Source organism: Mustelus asterias, chromosome 19 (assembly GCF_964213995.1).
Source record: "Mustelus asterias chromosome 19, sMusAst1.hap1.1, whole genome shotgun sequence".
NCBI lineage: Eukaryota > Metazoa > Chordata > Chondrichthyes > Carcharhiniformes > Triakidae > Mustelus > Mustelus asterias.
The window spans coordinates 72579976-72596621 of NC_135819.1; the positions used below are offsets into that span (position 1 = coordinate 72579976).

General features: G+C 44.5%; 1 protein-coding gene across 7 annotated transcripts in view; it reads right to left on the minus strand.

Moving 5' to 3' along the window:
• Positions 1-16646, minus strand: part of LOC144508060 (uncharacterized) — a 100505-nt gene that overhangs the window by 44354 nt on the left and 39505 nt on the right. For 5 of the 7 annotated variants that reach the window (XM_078235832.1, XM_078235831.1, XM_078235833.1 and 2 more), the window contains exons 5-13: positions 13200-13291; positions 11761-11898; positions 11406-11533; positions 11256-11275; positions 8661-8757; positions 2933-3033; positions 2737-2846; positions 1349-1421; positions 1178-1252 (exon numbers count right to left, since the gene is read on the minus strand). In XM_078235832.1, coding sequence (XP_078091958.1) covers positions 1178-1252; positions 1349-1421; positions 2737-2846; positions 2933-3033; positions 8661-8757; positions 11256-11275; positions 11406-11533; positions 11761-11898; positions 13200-13291 — 834 coding nt within the window. Of the gene's footprint in view, positions 1-1177; positions 1253-1348; positions 1422-2736; positions 2847-2932; positions 3034-8660; positions 8758-11255; positions 11276-11405; positions 11534-11760; positions 11899-12647; positions 12741-13199; positions 13292-16646 lie in introns of those variants that run through there. The other 2 variants (XM_078235835.1, XM_078235834.1) reach the window with 2 other exon arrangements.

The window sequence follows — 16646 nt, forward strand, 5'->3', positions numbered from 1 at the left end:
GGAGTATTGTGTGCAGTTCTGGAATCCACATTATAGGAGGGGTGTGATAGATTTGGAAAGGGTGCGATAGATTTGGAAAGGGTGCAGAGGAGATTTAATCAGGATGTTGCCTGGGCTGGAGAGTTTTAGTTATGAAGAGAGATTGGATAGACTGGGGTTGTTTTCCTTGGAGCAGAGGACACTGAGAGGAGACATGATTAAGATGTACAAAATTATGAGGGGCATAGATAGAGTAGGCAGGAAGAACCTTTTCCTTTTGGGGGAGGGATCAATGACCAGGGGGCATAGTTTTAAGGTAAGGGGCAGGAGATTTAGAGGGGATGTGAGGAAAAACCCTTTCACCCAAAGGGTGGTGGAAGTCTGGAACTCACTGCCTGAAAGGATGGTAGAGGCAGAGGTCCTCATAACATTTAAGAAGTATTTAGATGTGAACTTGCGATGCCAAGGCATACAAGGCTATGGGCCAAGTGCTGGAAAATGAGATTAGAATAGTTGGGTGCTTTATCTTTGACTGGCGCAGACCACGGAGATGATTGACTCTCTCCTGCCTAAAAGACTGGCCTTAAAGGCCTTCTTCATTGTGAAACAATATTGATAAAAATTATCAGCTGAATTCTGTCGGTGTAATGAAACATACACCAAACTATATCCCCTTTGGTGATGGTGGGAGGAGACAGGGGGTTGGGTGGTGATGCAGTAACTGTACAAACCTCTATCATAAATTGATCCACCCAAGATGATGATAAAAGACCAAAAAGACTAGTTTTAAAACCATTTTTAATGACACGCTCAAAGATGTTAAAAATATCTGATGATGTTTGGATGACCTAAAGTTTATTTATTAGTGTCACAAGCGGGCTTACATTCACAGTGCAATGAAGTTAATGTGAAAATCCCTTAGTTGCCACACTCTGGCACCTGTTTAGCATGGCCAGTTCATCTAACCTGTACATCTTTGGAGTGTGGGAGGAAACCAGAGCACCTGGAGGAAACCCATGCAGACACGGGGAGAACGTACCAAACTTCACACAGCCAGTGACCCGAGGTCGGAATTGCATCTGAGTCCCTGGCGCTGTGAGGCAGCAGTGCCAACCGCCATGTGCCACCATGCCGTCCCCTATAAGAGAGCAAAGGTGTGCCTGCACGACAAGGAGTAGAAGTATAGAAGAGTCAGTACCTTTAAGGTGAGAAATTCTGGACGCTTTGAAAACGAACACAGCTTGCAACACATTGTGGGCAGTCTGGCTGGTCCCTGCATAGCATGAAACAAAATGTCCATTATTGCACTGGAAGGACTTCTCGGTTGAGTGGTTGAAATATTCAAGTTGCTCGTTATCTATGTACTTACCACTGCTGAAGCAGGAGACAGAAGCACTGAACAGCAGAAGTAGCCCCTGATCATTTAAACACTTTACAATTGCCTGGAACAACAAAAAGACACATGCACACCCACTGAAATTCCAAGTGCGTAAGCGTACAAATGTGGAATCAAGGGGCTGAAAAGTTATTCAAGGTGAACAAGGACTTGTTCTTGGACAGCACGAAGAGGAAAGAACTCCCAGTGCTTTTCCAGGAAGAAAGAGACAGATACCAAGATTTTAGCAATGAATCCTGCAGACAATACAGGTTTGTAATAGGATAATGCACAGATTTTGTCCACAAACTCAGAAAAAAGCAGTTTTTTTAGTTTATCTTTACATTTAGCCAGCCTTTTGCCCAGGTCATTTTCACATGGGAATCCAGTAATGTCAAAAACCTGTTGTGATTGTTTTTATCATCCCCCCCAACGACTCGGATGCAAAGTTGTTCAGCTGGAGTGTGCCGTTGCACTGATACCAGCACGGTGGCACAGTGGTTAGCACTGCTGCATCAGCCAGGGATCCGGGTTCGATTCCCCGCCTGGGTGACTGTCTGTGCGGAGTTTGCATGTTCTCCCCAAAAGGAAAGTTAACGAATTCAAATAAAACTGTAATTCCCAAGGGTAATGATGATGAACCCAGACCCCATGGTTCCCAATGGTCACAGAGGCCTGAAGGGTGCCGGTGGATATTGCGTGCTCCCTCTCTCTAAGGGCACCAAGGTGCCAATATAGCCATAGTAGAGGCAGACAGTCGGACCAGACAGCACCTTCAACCGCCTGCCGCTGTGACCTGTTAGGCCCAGGAGCAGACTCACAGGGTCTTCCACCCTCCTCGTTCACCAACCCCCCTCCACAAGTGTCTCTTTAAATGTGCTCAGATGAAGAAGCCCCAGTTAATGCCCTCCGCCTGCATACAATTAAACACAATTATACAATTCACAGACAGGGCTTCAGCTGAATATCTGACCTGAAACACAGTAGCTCAAACAACGCAGCAATCATAAAGTTCCTACAGTGCAGAAAGAGGCCATTCGACCTGTCAAGCCTGCACTGATAACAATCCCACCCAGGCCCTATCCCCGTAACCTCACATATTTACCCTGCTAGTCCCCCTGACACTAAGGGGCAATTGATTACGGCCAATCCGCCTAACCCGCACACCTTTGGAGGGTGGGAGCGCCCGGAGGAAACCCACACAGTCACCCGAGGCCAGAATCGAACGCGGGTCCCAGAGGCTAACCACTGTGCCACCGTGCCGCCCCCAATACCACAGTGCCACCAAAACCTTCCGACTCAAGAGAGGAGAACTCTACCATTTATTTATTCAAAACTGATAATTGCCCCGAGCCCGGAACGAAGACCATTTCAACTCTCACCAGGTCCTTTTCCTTAATTTTCTCTGTGAAAGGGCCCAGCTGAGGGTCTCCTGTTCCCTCCACGCATTCCACCAGCTCAAACCAACTGCAATACAAACCTTCCAAACAAACTGAAACAAAGCAAAAACAATGGGTCAATTTTACAGCCAAACATCCTCGTGTCGTTTAATACGTGGATGCAATCAAATCTGATTACCTTCTTTAAGTTTGTAATTTTCTCTTTCAAAAACTGCCTGCGGCAATTTGCTTTTCAGTTCACCAATGCTCATAACATATTCAATTTCAAGCTTTGCTGGTCTGAATAGAAATGTACAGTAGATGAAAAATGTTATTATTTTACAGAAATGATGCATAGTCATGATGTTTTTTGAAGCAGTGCAATCAGTACTAATCTTTTTCGTGTTGCAAACTATTCACAAATTGCACAACCTTTTGTGACATTTGTAGGGGAGGGATTTGGGGAGGATTTGTAGGGGGGTGGCCATTCGGCCCATCAAGGCTGCACTGACAACAATCCCACCCAGGCCCGATCCCCATAATCCCACGTATTTACCCTGCTAATCTCCCTGACACTAAGGGGCAACTGAGGGGTAGCATAGTAGCCGACATTGATCCTGATCTTGGTCAGTTCACCTTAACATGAGGCCAGTGCTGAAGGAACGGGATGGCCGGAATTTTACTGTTGCGCCCGCCACGGGAATTGGAACGGGCGAGAGGCGGACCATGGAAAGGTCCGTTGTCCTCAGTGGGATTTTATGGTTTTGGGGTGAGCAAGGCCGTAAAATCAACCCCCTCCCCCCCCCGATGTCTCAGAGGTGGGGCTGGCACTGATGAGTAGCCTAAAAGATTGGCCTTAAAGCCAATCTGCTCTTCAGATTTGTCCAGAGACACTAAAAGGCAGACCACACCAAGTCCAGGAAAAAGAATTTTACATCAAAATGTTTAAACAAGTTCTTTTACTTTGCTCTTTTCCATCACTTTCACTGGGAATTTGAAAAGGCACCAATGATGATGTCCTTCCATCATGCATTTGGTGTGAATGGGGCACCACCTTTTGGACTGTGTTGTTATTACATCCTGCTGCAGCAGCATGGTCAGAGATTGCAGTCAATTGGATGAAATGAAAGAAGGTCACCAAATTCCCTGGGGAACACAGGCTGCTCTCCCCCTTCTTGAGAGAGAGAGAGAGAGAGCTGACTAGTGGTGATTTAGTCTGGTTAGCTCTGCTGCTTCACAGCGCCAGGGACCCTGGTTCAATTCCGGCCTCAGGTCACTTCTGTGTAGAGTCTGCACGTTCTCCCCTTGTCTACGTGGGTTTCATCCAAGTGCTCCAGTTTCCTCCCACAGTCCACAGATGTGCGAGTTAGGTTGATTGGGGCGGCACGGTAGCACAGTGGCACGGTAGCACAGTGGCACGGTAGCATGGCGGCACGGTAGCACAGTGGTTAGCACTGCTGCTTCACAGCTCCAGGGACCTGGGTTCGATTCCCGGCTTGGGTCACTGTCTGTGTGGAGTTTGCACATTCTCCTCGTGTCAGCGTGGGTTTCCTCCGGGTGCTCCGGTTTCCTCCCACAGTCCAAAGATGTGCGGGTTAGGTTGATTGGCCATGCTAAAAATTGCCCCTTGGTGTCCTGAGAAGCATAGGTTAGAGGGGTTAGCGGGTAAATATGTAGGGATATGGGGATAGGGCCTGGGTGGGATTGTGGTCGGTGCAGACTCAATGGGCCGAATGGCCTCCTTCTGCGCTGTAGGGTTTCTATGATTGGCCACTAAGTTGCCACATGGTGTCAGGGGATTAGCAGGGTAAATATGTAGGGTTATGGGGATAGGGCCTGGGTGGAATTTTTGTTGGTGCAGATTCGATGGGCTGAAAGGCCTCTTTCTGCATTATAGGGATTCTATGATTCTATGAATCTGAAGGACACCCCCACTCAGGCGAGGGGCAAGGTTGTGAAGGCAGGGCCTTCGTGGATAACCTCAGCCAGTATGGGAATTGAACCTGCCTCCTTGGGGTCACTCTGCATCACATAAGAACTAGGAGTAGGAGTAGGTCATTTGGCCGCTCGAGCCTGCTCCGCCATTCAGTAAGATCATGGCTGATCTTTTCATGGACTCAGCTCCACTTACTCACCATAACCCTTAATTCCTTTACTGTTCAAAAATCTATCTATCTTTGCCTTAAAAACATTCAATGAGGTAGCCTCAATCACTTCACTGGGCAGGAAATTCCACAGATTCACAATCCTTTGGGTGAAGAAGTTGCTTCTCAACTCAGTCCTAAATCTGCTCCCCCTTATTTTGAGGCCATGCCCCCTAGTTCTAGTTTCACCTGTCAGTGGAAACAACTTCCCTGCTTCTATCTTATCTATTCCCTTCATAATCTTATGTTTCTATAAGATCTCCCCTCATTCTTCTAAATTCCAATGAGTATAGTCCCAGTCTACTCAGTCTCTCCTCATAAGCCAACCCTCTCAACTCCGGAATCAACCTAGTGAATCTCTTCTGCACCCCCTCCAGTGCCAGTACATCCTTTCTCAAGTAAGGAGACCAAAACTGTACACAGTACTCCAGGTGTGGCCTCATCAGCACCTTATACAGCTGCAACATAACCTCCCTGTTTTAATCACCATCCCTCTAGCAATGAAGGACAAAATTGCATTTGCCTTCATAATTACCTGCTGCACCTACAAACAAACTTTTTGTGATTCATGCAAAAGGACACCCAGGTCTCTCTGCACAGCAGCATGCTGCAATCTTTTAACCATTAAATAATAATCCATTCTTCTGTTATTCATACCAAAATGGATGACCTCACATTTACCAATGTTGTACTTCATCTGCCAGACCCTCGCCCACTCACTTAAACTATCTATCTACGTCCCTTTGCAGATGTTCAATGTCCTCTGCACACTCATCTTAGCGTCATCTGCAAATTTGACACACTACACTTGGTCCTGAACTCCAAATCATCTATGTAAGTTGTAAACAATTGCGGTCCCAACACTGATCCCTGAGGCACACCACTAGCCACTGATTGCCAACCAGAAAAATACCCATTTATCCCCACTCTTTGCTTTCTGTTAGTTAACCAATCCTCTATCCATGCTGATACATTGCCCGTAACTTCGTGCACCTTTATCTTATGCAGCAGCCTTTTGTGTGGCAGCTTGTCAAATGCCTTCATGAACCAACTATCTAGCCAACTGAGCTAAACCGACCTCCCATACACAAATAAAGACTCGCATTTATATAGAGCTTTTCATGACCACCAGACATCTCAAAGAGCTTTACAGCCAATGAAGTTTGAACTGTAATCACTTTTACTGTCATTGGTGAAACCGGACTTGATTCAACTGTTGAGCCTGAACAGAAGCAAATGGAAGAGCAGAACCTTCCATTTCCAAGCTAATAAGCGCAGCTACCCCTAGCCAACTCTCCTCTCTCGACCAGAGAATCTACAAACTGCCGGATCAATTTGTTCCTGATTAAAGGGGGAGGAGATGTGATGTTTCTGTCAAAAGTTTAATGTTTTTGTAAAGAACACTTTAGTTAAAAAGTGCTATATAAAAACCTGCCATTAGAGGGTGTTGGAGCTGGAGTCCCTGACTTATTTCTCTTTTATAGGAAAGAATAAATGGGGCCTTCCTGTTTTGGCGGGCAGTTAGGTTCAGAAAATGATGTTGTATTCTCAGTTGTTTAGAAATGACAAAACACTTCACTTTTCATTACTTTGCTGATGATTGAGCGGAGACTGATTGGGCGATTATTAGCCGGGTTATATTTTGTGTACAGGACATACCTAGGCAATTTTCTCCATTGCGGGGCAGATGCCAGTGTTGTAGTTATACTGGAACAGTTTGGCTCGGGGTACAGCTAGTTCTGGAGCACAGGTCTTCAGTACTCTTGTCGAGATGTCATCAGGGGCCACAGTCTTTGCTGTTTCCAATGTCTTCAGCTGCTTCTTAATATCACATGGAGGGAATTGAATTGGCTGGCGACTGGCATCTGTGATGCTGAGGACCTCAGGAGAAGGCAGAGAAGGGTCATCCACTTGGCATTTCCGGCTGAAGATGATTGCAAATGCTTCAGCTTTGTCTTTTGCACTGAGAAAAGTAGCCTCTTTCTCCTCTCTTATCTGTTCAGTTGTCCACCATCATTCCTGACAAATTGTGGCAAGCCTGCAGAGCTTAAGATCTGATCTACTAGTTGTGGGGTCTCTTGGTTCTGTCTTTCCCATGCCACTTCCACTGCTTGGCATGCAAGTAGTCCTGTATTGTAGCTTCACCAGGTATCACCTCATTTTTAGCACCTCAACCTGACAATGCTCCTGGCATGTCCTCCTGCACTCTTCATTGAACAAGGGTTGGTAATGGTAGAGTGGGGGATATGCCGGGCCGTGAGGTTACAGATTGTGGTTGTATAAAATTCTGCTGTTGCTGATGGCCCACAGCACTTCATCGATGGCCAGTTTTGAATTGCTGGATCTGTTCGAAATCTATCCCATCTAGCACGGTGACAGTATCACAGTACACTGGCAAATGTTACTGGACTATTAATTCAGAGACCCAAGCTCGTGCTTTAGAAATACAAGTTCGAATCCCACCATGGCAGATGGCAAATTAAAATTTAATTAATTATGAGACTAACATTTTATTACAGGTTTATTTATGTAAAATACCCAGCTGGTTCACGAACATCCTACAATCTGCTGTCCATACCCATTCTGGCCTGGTTTTGACTCTAAATTCACAAGACTGCCCTTTGCAATGGCCTAGCAAGCTACTCTGTTGCATCAAACTGCAATAGGAAAAAGCACCTACACCACATGGACTGCAGCAGTTCAAGCCGGCAGCTCACCGCCACCTTCTCAGGGGCAATAAATGCTGGCCTTGTTCGTCATGCTCGCATCCCAAGAATAAATAAAATGGGCGGCACGATGGCACTGTGGTTAGCAGTGCTGCCTCACAGCACCAGGGATCTGGGTTCGATTCCCGGCTTGAGTCACTGTCTGTATGGAGTTTGCACGTTCTCCCCGTGTCTGCGTGGGTTTCCTCCGGGTGCTCCGGTTTCCTCCCACAGTCTGAAAGACGTCTTGGTTAGGTGCATTGATCAAAACAGGCGCCAGAGTGCGGCGACCAGGGGAATTTCACAGCAACTTCATTGCAGTGTTAATGTAAGCCTTACTTGTGACTAATAGATAAAACTTTTAACTTTTAAATATGAAGAGTAGGGACCAGTTAAAATACACTACGGGAAGGACATTGTCCTCAAGAGACAAAGAAAAGACGCTTCTGTAGGTGTCCATTATGCAGCAGTACATCATCAGAATATTTCCCAGCAGGTACTTACATCATGGTCCCGAGATCAGCTAGCCTGTTCCTCATAGCCAAAAATGTTAAGCAATAACAGATGGGTACTCCAGATCCTGACAGACGTTTTCCAACTAAAAGCAAACCTGTTTTTGTCCCATTTCCTTAAACATACACTCATATTAGATAGGCAAATGCCAACAATAGCTTGCATTTATTTCGCACCTTTAGTGTTCAAACATCCCGGAGTGCTTCATGGGAGTGGTTTCAGACAAAATCTGCCACCAAGCCACCCAAAGATAAAGTCGAACAACGAGAGACGTGTTTTAAGGAGCATCTTGAGAGGAGAGCAATGATGTGGAGATGCCGACATTGGACTGGGGTGGGCACAGCAAGAAGTCTCACAACACCAGGTTAAAGTCCAAAAGGTTTATTTGGAATCACGAGCTTTCGGAGCGCTGCTCCTTCCTCAGGTGAGTCACTCCGAAAGCTCGTAATGCCAAATAAACCTGTTGAACTTTAACCTGGTGTTGTGAGACTTTTTACTCTTAAGAGGAGAGGGAGCCGGAGTAGTTTAGGTCGGGGCTGATGAAGGAATAAACATGCAGACTTACAAAATGACTGGCATCAATGGACTGCCACTTGACCTCAGAGCCACACTGATCGCTTTGCCATTGTTGATCAGATGTCCTTTCCAAGGATGGTACTCCACTGTTTAATATAAACGGAGCTTAAAAACCAATGCAAATGCCTGAAAACAGAGCTTCACGTTGACAGATCATCAATTTCTACATCACACCCCTATAACTGTCCAGCTAGCCACAGAGAAACAGAAACACAAAAAAGGGATATGTTAATTTATTAGTCACAAGTAGGCTTACATTAACACTGCAATGAAGTTAACTGTGAAATTCCCCATAATATGCAGGCTAGTCCTAATAATTCAAATCTATTTTTAGTTCCAAATTTTAAAAATGGAAATAATTAAAATTATGTAATGCAGCAGAATAGGAACTTAAATTTTACAATTATATTTAAAATAAAATAAATGATCAGATTACATTCAAACTACAACTCAGAAGCTGACTTTTTGGTCCGACCAGACTGTTGTGCTCATCCCCCACACAAGCAGTACCCTAATTCCATTATCACACCCTGTTCCATGAGTCTTAATCCCCCTTTTACTTTCAACCGCCTGTTGCCTAGCCTATTCTTCAAAGCAAATAGGATTTCTGATTCAATCATTAACACACCGTCTACATCCCACAATCCTCTGTAGAAAATGCAAGAAGGTGAGAAGAAGTAGGCCATTCAGCCCCTCAGGCCTGCTCCACCATACTATCAGATCACAGCCGATCCCAACTTCCCCCAGAACCCTCAATTCCCCCACAGTATATCTATCTTAACCTTGAATATACCTTGGTTGTATCACAGCTTGGTATGGCTCCTGCTCTACCCAAGACCGATCCTATCACAGACTTTTTCTTGTACTTAATTCCTCCCCTCCTCATTTCCCTGCCCTGCTTCACAAAACCTGCTCGTCTCTTAAGATTTCCCAGTTCTGATGAAAGATAATCAAACTGAAAATTTAACTCTGCTTCTCTCCCCCCCCCCAACCCCCCGAAGATGCTGCAAGACCTGCTGAGTACTTCCAGAATTGTCCGTTCCTATTTCAAATTTCCAGCAACCACAGGGTTTTGTTCTTTTCTCATCCTAGTGAATCTGTGCTGCCTCCTCTCAACATAGAATCATAGAATTCCTACAATGCAGAAGGAGGCCATTCAACCCATTGAGCTGCACCGACAACAATCCCACCCAGGCCCTATTCCTATAACATCACGTATTTACCCTGCTAGCCCGCCCCCCTGATACTAAGGGGCAATTGAGCATGGCCAATCAACCTACCCGCACATCTTTTGAGTGTGGGAGGGAACCAGGGCACCTGGAGGAAACCCAGGCAAACACGGAGAGAATGTGCAAATTCCACACAGACTGTCACCCGAGGTCAGACTTGAACCCGGGTCCCTAGCGCTGTGAGGCAGCAGTGCTAACCATTGTGCCACCGTGTTGCCCCATCGCCTGCAGCCCAAAACCCCAAACAAACTCTAAATGCGATCTTTGTTTTTGAACTTTAACTATTACACTGAGGCAAATATTTCATATCACTCAATTCAGTATTTTGGTAGTTTTTCCTCTCTACCGACTTTTGAAACTGAATTGCTAAATCTATCTGCTCTCCCATCGCAACCCAATCTTCCTCTTTCAATGTGTAACATATATAATAAAATTCAATCTATCTATTTTGCCATTTCCACCCATTCCATCAACATCTCCTCACTGCTTCCTTCATTTCTCCAAATTACTGCGTGTCTCATTTTAGTATTTTTTACAAATTTGCACGTCACTCCCATCAGTCAAATCTTTAAGTAATTGATGTACACTGAACAGAAAGCATTTCAGAACAAAACAGAACATAGTGGACACTTCCACTCTCTCTGGGAAACTCCCATTCCATTTCCTTCCTTCAAACCAGTTTTTTAAATCCAGTTTGCTCCCCCCCCTACCCCATCCCTCGAATTAAGCAATTTCAAATTAAGAGGAACAAGTGAACAGTTGAGCTTTTTCTCCTCTCTCATCTTGATGTGTAACTGGGTCAGTTAAACAGAAGTACATCAGCGCAACACTGGACTATTGCACAATAAAAATCCATTTCATGATGTCAACAAGTCATTCTTGAGCAACTGGATCTCATGCACAGAATTCCAAATCTTATGTCAGGTCAGAGACATTGGAATTAAAAATAAGATTCAAAAATGTGTGGCAACCACAGAGTAGAACATTTTATTTTAAAATATTACACTCCTAAAATGAGGGGACATGTTAATGGCACAGTGGTTAGCACTGCTGCCTCACAGTGCCAGGGACCTGGGATCGATTCCTGGCTTGGGTCACTGTCGGTGCGGAGTCTGCAAGTTCTCCCCGTGTCTGCGTGGGTTTCCTCCGGGTGTTCCGGTTTCCTCCCACAGTCTGAAAGACGTGCTGGTTAGTTGCATTGGCCGTGCTAAATTCTCCCTCAGTGTACCCGAACAGGTGCCGGAGTGTGGCAACTAGGGGACTTTCACACTAACTGTTAATGTAAGCCTACTTGTGATACTACTAAATAAAGTTTAAACTTTTAATCCCCTGAGTTTAAAAGAAAAGTACCTTACCTTGAATTTCTGGAACATGACTGTAAACGAGAAAAGGAAGAGAAAAGGCATTTAGACATCATCACATGTTTTTTTAACAATCAGTCATCTGTATGTGCGTCATGAACCAAAAATAACATCACTCCAAATGGGACAGGAAAGAGAACTTACATCTCAGTCTCTGCTGAACTTGCCATCATGCACTTATTATCACAGTACTGAAATTCTACAACAGCGTAAGGATAAATCTGTCGGGGGTACTGGAGAACGTCACACTGTCCAAACTCATACAAGTAATACTGGAACAAAAGGGAAATAAAACCGGGTCACTGACACAGTGCAAAATACCGAAATCCAGTAGCAACAAGACCTAAAACGTAATCGCTTGTTTGCAAAACTAAAACACCTCAGACTGAATCAGAATTCATTTCTAGCGAAATCGTGTGGCGAGCAGAGAGTGAATTTTTGAGAAGGAGTAATCGCCATCAAACGTACATTTCAGACGTATGTAAAGGAGTGATCTCACCTGTGTCAGTTCAAAGGCTTGAAAGTGGCTGGTTATGGAAGAGACTGTGCCGCTGTTTATGGAAATGTGGCAGTTGTAACCGGCTGATGGCACGGTCAAATCCGCTGTGTAATTTTCAACCACAGACTTCACTTTACCCTGTTAAAATTATCAAAACAGCATTGGGGTTACTCCCAAGTAAGGAACGTGGAAAATTGCTAATTGTGCTGAATAAGAATTAAAATCATTGAGTGAACACTGGACGGCACGGTGGCACAGTGGTTAGCACTGCTGCCTCATAGCGCCAGGGACCCGGGTTCGATTCCTGGTTTGAGTTACTGTCCGTGCGGAGTCTGCACGTTCTCCCCATGTCTGCGTGAGTTTCCTCCGGGTGCTCCGGTTTCCTCCCACTGTCCGAAAGACGTGCTGGTTAGGGTGCATTGGCCATGCTTAATTCTACCTCGCTGTACCCGAACAGGCGCCGGAGTGCGGCGACTAGGGGATTTTCACAGTAAGTTCATTGCAGTGTTAATGTAAGCCTACTTGTGACACTAATAAATAAACTTTAAAAAATTTCACTCCAGCCAACCAAGCAAACAAATACCAGGATAATGGGATTTTAGCAATGTTATTTCATTTAAGAAACGTGCTTGTAGCCAAAGGCTGAAATGCAGTGTCATTTACATCAAAAAATTCATATATGACCCGGCTAATATCGCAACATCTTTCAGCACACTCTTCTGACCAGCTGAGTTCAACAGATGGCAGTGTTCCTGAAAGTAACCTGCACTAATTCAACCAGCAGCTGTGAGATATGGCGTGTTTGAAAATGGCAGTATGTGTGATATAAACACAGCAGTACTGAGATGTTTGCCTGCAAGTAGGGAAAAGACATGTTTTGTTCTTACATTGTAGAATATTTGAGGGTCCAATTCTGGAGGATCCTGCGTGAATTACGGTGAATTGTCACAGGAAAGCAAAGAGTGAAATAGCTACAGCTGTGATCACAGGGACGATTCTAACTTGGCAAATCCCGATCTGCTGTTCATCGAGAAGTGGGCAGCTGTCTAAGAAATGTCTGTTACGTGCAAACGTAATTTCCTGGAGGGACAAGTTTAAGGAATAAGTGGCATCTGGTGGACACTATAAGCCAGGAATGAAACTCATCCTGTTACGCTAGTGGGTGAAACAGAAAGTACAACTTTCTGAAATTTCTAGCTCTGCACGTTATATCGGAGCTGCATTATTTGACCCCACAGGGTTCAACTGGAGCAGCGTACTTTATGAGATGTTGTGGCATCACTACCCATAACAGTGGAGTCAGCAACAGGAAGAAGCACGCAGAAGAAAAGGACACGTGTTTAAATTAGATCTGGTTAGGGAACTTCAGAGATACCGCTTCTCAATCAACATGAGCACAACTGAACAGAATACAATCACAATGCTTTCCTTTACCTTACCTTCATTATTTTAAAAACTATAATATAGCCACACTTCCCATGATACCACGGTGTGGGTTGAAGGAAGTCTGAATATTTACAAAGATATACCCCTGTGAAACAAGAAGAAAGGGAGAAGTTACTTGGTACTGGAGTAAACCTAATTCAAATTGAAAACCTAAATGCTTTACAAAAGTCAATGATGTCTTTTCTATGGCTTTGAAATCACTGCTTACAATACTAGCATTTTCAAATACAGAGGCCAAGGGGATAGGAGATTAAGGTAAAATGTATTTATTAGTCACAAGTAAGCTTACATTAACACTGCAATGAAGTTACTGTGAAAATCCCCTAGTCGCCACACTCCGGCGCCTGTTCGGGTACACGAGGGAGAATTTAGCATGGCCAATGTACCTAACCAGCACGTCTTTCAGACTGCGGGAGGAAACCGGAGCACCCGGAGGAAACCCATGCAGACATAGGGAGAGCATGCAAATTCCACACAGACAGTGACCCAAGCCGGGAATCGAACCCAGGTCCCTGGAACTGAGAGGCAGCAGGGCTAACCACTGTGCCGCTCCAAATTCAAATTGAATTCAAATTCAAATTAAACTGCAGAAGGGTGGGAATAGACCACATGTTAGAATCAAAAACAGAAGATGCCACAAAATCTCAGCAGATCTAACAGCATCTGTGGAGAGAGAATAGAGCCAACATTTCGAGTCTGAATCCGGACTCGAAACATTGGCTCTATTCTCTCTCCACAGATGTTGTCAAGACCTGCTGAGACTTTCAACGTTTTCTGTTTTTGTTACAGATTGCAGCATCTGCAGTATTTTGCCTTTATCCACATGACAGAATGGTCCCCTTCTCCCAGAAAACAGAGCCTGTGGAATACACCAGTGCGGCCTTCTGACTCCCTTTGAGCCTGAGGGAGGCATTAAGAAGCCTGGAAAAAAAAAACAGTCCTTGGTTCATGTGATCGCTTGGACTGGTTTCAATCATCTGAGCGAGTGGAGGGGTATTTTCCTGGAGTACCTTTTTTCCCCTCCCCTCACTGGCTCTGGGCTTTTCCTCTGTCTCAAGAAGAAAAGGAGAAATTACTTGGTACTGCGGTAAACATTCAATGTCTAAATGTTTTACAAAAGTCAATGATGTAGCTTACACAATTGGGGAAATGGGAATCTGGATTCAGACTCGAAACCGTGGCTGTGATCTCTCTCCATAGATGTTTTCAGACCTGCTGAGATTTTCCAGCATTTTCTGTTTGATTCTAACATGTGGTCTATTCCCATCCTTCTGCAGTTTAATCTCCTGTCCCCTCAGCCTCTATATTAGAAAATGCTAATATTGTAAGTCCCAGGAATTTACACAATTGGGGAAATGGGATCAGGAAGTGTCTCGATCTGATCCTCCAGTCATCATGAGTATGCGGTGGGTTGGATGGGCTAGCTGTCCATTTCCTACCTGTCAGGTTTGATATGCATGTCCGTATACAATTACTTGATTTTCTTTGTCTTCTTTTTTAAATAGAGGTTTTTGACTAAGTCTTACTGCCGCTGTCCCAGAATTGATTATTTAGAGTCAGAGTTTTACAGCACAGATTGAGGCCCTTCAGCCCATCGTGTATGTGCCAGCCATCAAGCACAAATCTGTTCTAATCCCATTTTCCACCACTTAGTCCATAACCTTGTACGCCATGGTGATTCAAATGCCCATCCAAGTGCTTCTTAAATGTCCATGGGGGCTCCCACCTCTACCACCCTTTCAGGCAGTGAGTTCCAGATTCCCACCACCCTCTGGGTAAAAAAAAAATTCCTCTAAATCTCCTGCCCTTACTCTTAAATTTATGCCACCTGGTTATTGACCCCTCTGAGGGGGAAAGTTTCTACCCTATCTATGTCCCTCATGATTTTGTGCATCCCACTCAAGTCCCCCCTTAGCTTTCTCTGCTCCAAGGAAAATAATCCCGGCCTAACAGCCTCTCTTCGTAGCTGAAATGCTCCAGCCCAGGCAACATCCTGGTGAATCTTCTCTGCCCCCTTTCTAGCACAATCACATCCTTCCTATAGTATGGTGACCAGAACTGCACATGGTACTCTAGCTGCGGCCTAACCAGTGTTTTATACAGCTCCATCATAACCTCCCTCCTCTTATATTCTATGCCTCGGCTAATAAAGACAAGTATCCAATGTGTCTTCTTAACCACCTTATCTCCTTGCCCTGCTGCCTTCAGGGATCTATGAACATGCACCCCAAGATTCCTCTGTACCTCCTAGTCAGTTCTCCTATGCTTGTTAATAAGTTCCTAATACTTTTTCCAGCAAATTATTGTGTACATTTACCACTGAGGGATCAGGATGCACAACAATCTAGCTTATGGTATCCATCCCCATTATCTGGATAACCGAAAATTCCATACCAACCCAAGGTAAAAAAAAGACAAAATAAATAAAACACGAGAGCTCAAATATAATTCAACGATGTACTTTACACCATTATGGACAGACACCATCATAGATAGATAGCTTCCACAACGTCAGTTAATAATCTCAATGAAAACTAACAACACATCAAGTTTACACTTCTGTAAACACACTGTCTAAAACCCAGCATTATTACAAGACTGAAATACCTAGTTTTCTTTCAACAGAATCCTCGGGAGTGTTGAATTACAACTTTTCCACCAGAAAAGAAATGGCGTACTGATCAACAATCTAATTTCACACAAGCCCTTCAATATAATCTTAAACCAATAGTAGAATTGAAACTGAAAGAAAGTTTCTTCACTGAGTTCAGTAATCAACGCTCAGTCGTGGGTCTGGGTCAGACCAGGTAAGGACCCCTACCCCCTCCGGGTGCTCTGGTTTCCTTCCACAGTCCGAAAGACTTGCTGGTTGGGTGCATTGGCCATGCTAAATTCTCCTTCAAATGTACCCAAACAGACGCCGGAGTGTGGCGACTAGGGGAATTTCACAGTAACTTCATTGCAGTGTTAACGTAAACCTACTTGTGACACTAATAAATAACCTTAAACATAAACATGTGTATATATGTTAGTTTGTACACATACTGTATACAAAAAAAACCTTCAGTGGAATTAACTATGTTTCCCCCAGTACATTGTTTAGGTCAATGTGCTAAACTTTTTTTTGTTTCTTGGATCCTCCTTCCCAAAGGAAGTCTCTCTGTGCTCATCTCAGAGGGAGGAGCTTCCCATGAACAAGGCAGACTCTTGTCAGTAAAGGTAGAGATGAATTACCCGTTTCCTACAGGGTCAACGGATGGCAGGAGGAGGAGCTAAAAGTACAGAGGCATATTTTCAATAGCTTGGGAATATTTATGGGAATAATCTTAAGAGTGCCTAATGCTACTTTCCTGGGATCTCTCAGTGGAGACGCTCTGTTACTAAGCATCCTACATACCCAAAGGTGGAGCACTCTGAATAAACATGGATATGTGATACAA